Source organism: Pseudochaenichthys georgianus, chromosome 19, assembly GCF_902827115.2.
Source record: "Pseudochaenichthys georgianus chromosome 19, fPseGeo1.2, whole genome shotgun sequence".
NCBI lineage: Eukaryota > Metazoa > Chordata > Actinopteri > Perciformes > Channichthyidae > Pseudochaenichthys > Pseudochaenichthys georgianus.
Window position 1 is genome coordinate 18821034 of NC_047521.1, and position 3534 is coordinate 18824567.

The window sequence follows — 3534 nt, forward strand, 5'->3', positions numbered from 1 at the left end:
GTGAGTTGTTGTCGTAGTTTGCGTTGTTGCTGTTGGTATTGCATTTGAATTGTAGTATCATTATAGAGCAAGCCAGGAAGAAAGATAGGTCGTTCTGGCTCGGGAAACACTTCGAAATGTGGAGAAGTTGTGAACAAAAAAAGACAATTATCAGTAATATAAAAACAGTTAAATATTTCAAGGAATAGATAGCCCAGTGGGTAGAGCCGGCGGCCCGAATGTGGCGATGTCATCCGCGCAGCTGGTTCAAAGCCCGGAATGGATGTATTTTAATCATTGCTTTTCAACTTTAATGACTGATAAAAGGCCCTCTCCACCCAAACACATGTCTAGCACTCTCTAGTCTCTTCTTAATAACCCAATACACACAATTATCAATCTTTAATTGCAAATAGAACATGATATTCAGTCTTAGTGTGTGTGCATCGAATATTTTTCAAGGCAAAGATACGTTAAACCCACTGCAGCCTTGCACTTCGCCAGGAGAGGTCGCTGTAACTGAAGCTTCGAGAAATGAACCTATTTCCGACACAATTTTCCAAGTGGTTCGACGCTTCATTCAAAGCTTCATTTTGCCATCACTAGTTACAACCGACAATAAAACAAACAGAGGAGCGGTGTCCTGGTGCACCGAGCAAGGCAGCTGAGAGAGAGCGAGAGCCTGTTCTGCAGCCCTCTTAAATACTGGAACCAAGTGCCACAGGTGGGTCTCATCACTGCTGATTACAAGGAAACACACAGGTTACAACAGCACCACCTGGTGGACAACCACAGGGTTGTCACAGTTAACTGCTAATTTTAGGATATCTATCAACTTATTTTAATCAAATACAAATTCTGTAGTAAGGGTATGGGTTATGTTAGGGTTCTTCTGGTGTTATTCTACAATTCACTAAACAGCTATAGCTGAATTAACATCATCCTGCTCATGTGCATTTTGCCTCAGAAAGCTAAGGTGTTGCAATCACATTTGTTATCTCGCGAAATGTGTATTCAATCCCATAGGGATTTGATGTGGTAATGAAACACCTGCAATGTAGACTGTAAATGGGACAACTGACACTCATTTATAGTGTTGGGCCATCAAGTCTGATTTGAAAAGGCAGTTATATATCCAGATATTAACCTGTTCTGAGAAACCAAAGCATTTCAAATGAACATGTTTTTATAACATTTCCTACCAACTGATCTGTGTTGTCTCTTTAACAGTTCAATTGGGTGCTGGTAAGGAGATTCAAAGTGAACATAAGATTTATTCCGTCACATGCTCTACAACAATATTTTTGTGTCGGACAAACTCCATGTAAGGATCACCTTCCTCAAAATGGGTAGTTAAGAAGAAAGAACAGACACCGCTGCGGGCCTCTTGAAAGGTGAATCAGATGATAACAACAGGGCCTGTTGGAAAAATAATAAAGCTTGATAACACTGCTGAGAGCAATGAATACCAATATGTGACCACAAAGATATTTGTCATTTAAGCCCATTGGTTAGCGAAGCAGGTACAAAGACTTCACCGGGGAATGTGCTCCTGTTCATGGTTGCAGAAACAGAAAAATAGCTATGCCATGACATATTGAGTCATTTTCTTGCACAATTCCTAGCTGCCCAGTTGTCTGTACTATTGTTGAATCACGGTTTGAATGATTTAATGAGGATCCTTTCAACAGTCGCATATGGTGTGTGCAATGTGGCTTTAAAAGGATAATTTGGATGTCATTACCTATTGTCGAGAGATAATGTCATTAGAGCCTCATGATCCCCATCCAAGGCTGCTGCATGCCCAACAGATCTCAGCCAAAACAATGGTTCTTTAGCCTCATCTGACGTGATTTACTTCAACAAATTAGATGATTTTTCAGGTAGAAAGAGATGTGAGGCAGTGCTACTGAAAGGTCTCCAAACGAACCACAGAGTGTTTAGGGAGCCAGTTATCGACTCTAGGGGTTAGTGAACCATGTGCACAGAACACAGGTGTTTATTTGGGATGGCTTTATTTTTCCTGTATCCAAAGGCTGCACTTGGAGGCTGTTTAAATTATTTGTTGAGCCACTCACCATGCATCCAGTTCGCCTCTGCTTCGGCTCTGTTTCTCAGCTCCTATACAACCTCTCATCTCCTACCAGGAGGTATAGCTCTAATGAGGGGAGGACATCTGGTTACAGAAGGAGACCTGTGATGTTGTTAATTTTATCACGAATATCAGTGTCAATTACATATCACGTGGTAAGCCAGTTGCTAAGCCTAATCATGTGTAATCATGCCTAGTTGATTGAAAATTGCAGAAGGCGACAGATTTTAAAACGGAACATCAGTAAATCTTGTCTGAATTGGATTTTGTCGGCTTCAGAAGCTTTTAGGAGCTCACAATTAAGCATTTACTGCACATTCACATATATGCATATCATTCAAGCTAATTTTGTTGGGATTTTATTGTTATATCAACATCCCTTTAACACACAGCAGACTGTATGTAGGTCAGGCAATGTGGTGTGGTGGCATTGCGTGTGAAGGTACTTATCAAAAAAAGTTACTTCCATGTTTCCTCTGACAGATGTCAAAATACTGGCACCATGAGCACGATGGCAGGTTCTGAGTCACAAAGGAAAGATGGAGGTAGAGATGATGGAAGGACCCTGGAGAGAAGCAGCTGGGTATGTCTGAAATAGTAAATGGTCAAAACTGATATATTGGTACATATTTATGTTTCCAGGGAGACAATAATGCCTACACACATTAACAAGGCATGTGTCCACATCGTCACCTCAGGACTTATCCATCCTCAGGATAACAACAACAAACCTCAAACGACCAGGCCCTAGAATATTATTCTCACTGTTTGTCTTATTTTCAAACACTGAGTAAGTACATTGAACAAATCAATGACTGGATGTGTCAGAACTTTCTCCAATTAAACAAAGATAAAACTGAGGTAATGGTTTTTGGAGCCAAGGCAGAACGTTTAAAAGTTAGCGCTGAGCTTCAGTCTGCAATGTTCAAAACAACAGATAAAGCCAGAAATCTAGGTGTAGTCATGGACTCTGACCTGAGTTTCAACAGTCACATTAAAACAGTTACTAAATCAGCCTACTATCACCTAAAGAATATATCTAGGATTAAAAGGCTAATGTCACAGCAGGATTTGGAAAAACGTGTCCATGCTTTTATCTTCAGTAGACTCGACTACTGCAATGGTGTCTTCATAGGTCTCACTAAAAAATCTATTAGAAAGCTGCAGCTGATTCATAACGCCGCTGCTCGAGTCCTCACTGACACTAAGAAAGTGGATCACATCACTCCTGTTCTGAAGTCTTTACACTGGCTTCCTGTGTGTCAAAGAATAGATTTCAAAAATATTGCTGCTGGTTTATAAAGCACTGAATGGTTTAGGCCCAAGATACATTACTGACCTCCTGCTAATGTATGAACCATCCAGATTTCTCAGGTCTTCAGGGACTGGTCAGCTTTCTGTCCCCAGAGTCAGAACTAAACATGGAGAAGCAGCGTTCAGTTATTATGCTCCAAATATCTGGA

The 3534-nt window shown here is 40.7% G+C and overlaps 1 protein-coding gene across 1 annotated transcript in view; it reads left to right on the forward strand.

Annotated features, from left to right (window-relative positions):
• Positions 1-2582: 2582 nt before the first annotated feature.
• Positions 2583-3534, forward strand: part of nrg3b (neuregulin 3b) — a 170293-nt gene continuing 169341 nt past the window's right edge. The window contains exon 1 of the mRNA XM_071206736.1: positions 2583-2654. Coding sequence (XP_071062837.1) covers positions 2583-2654 — 72 coding nt within the window. The remainder of the gene's footprint in view (positions 2655-3534) is intronic.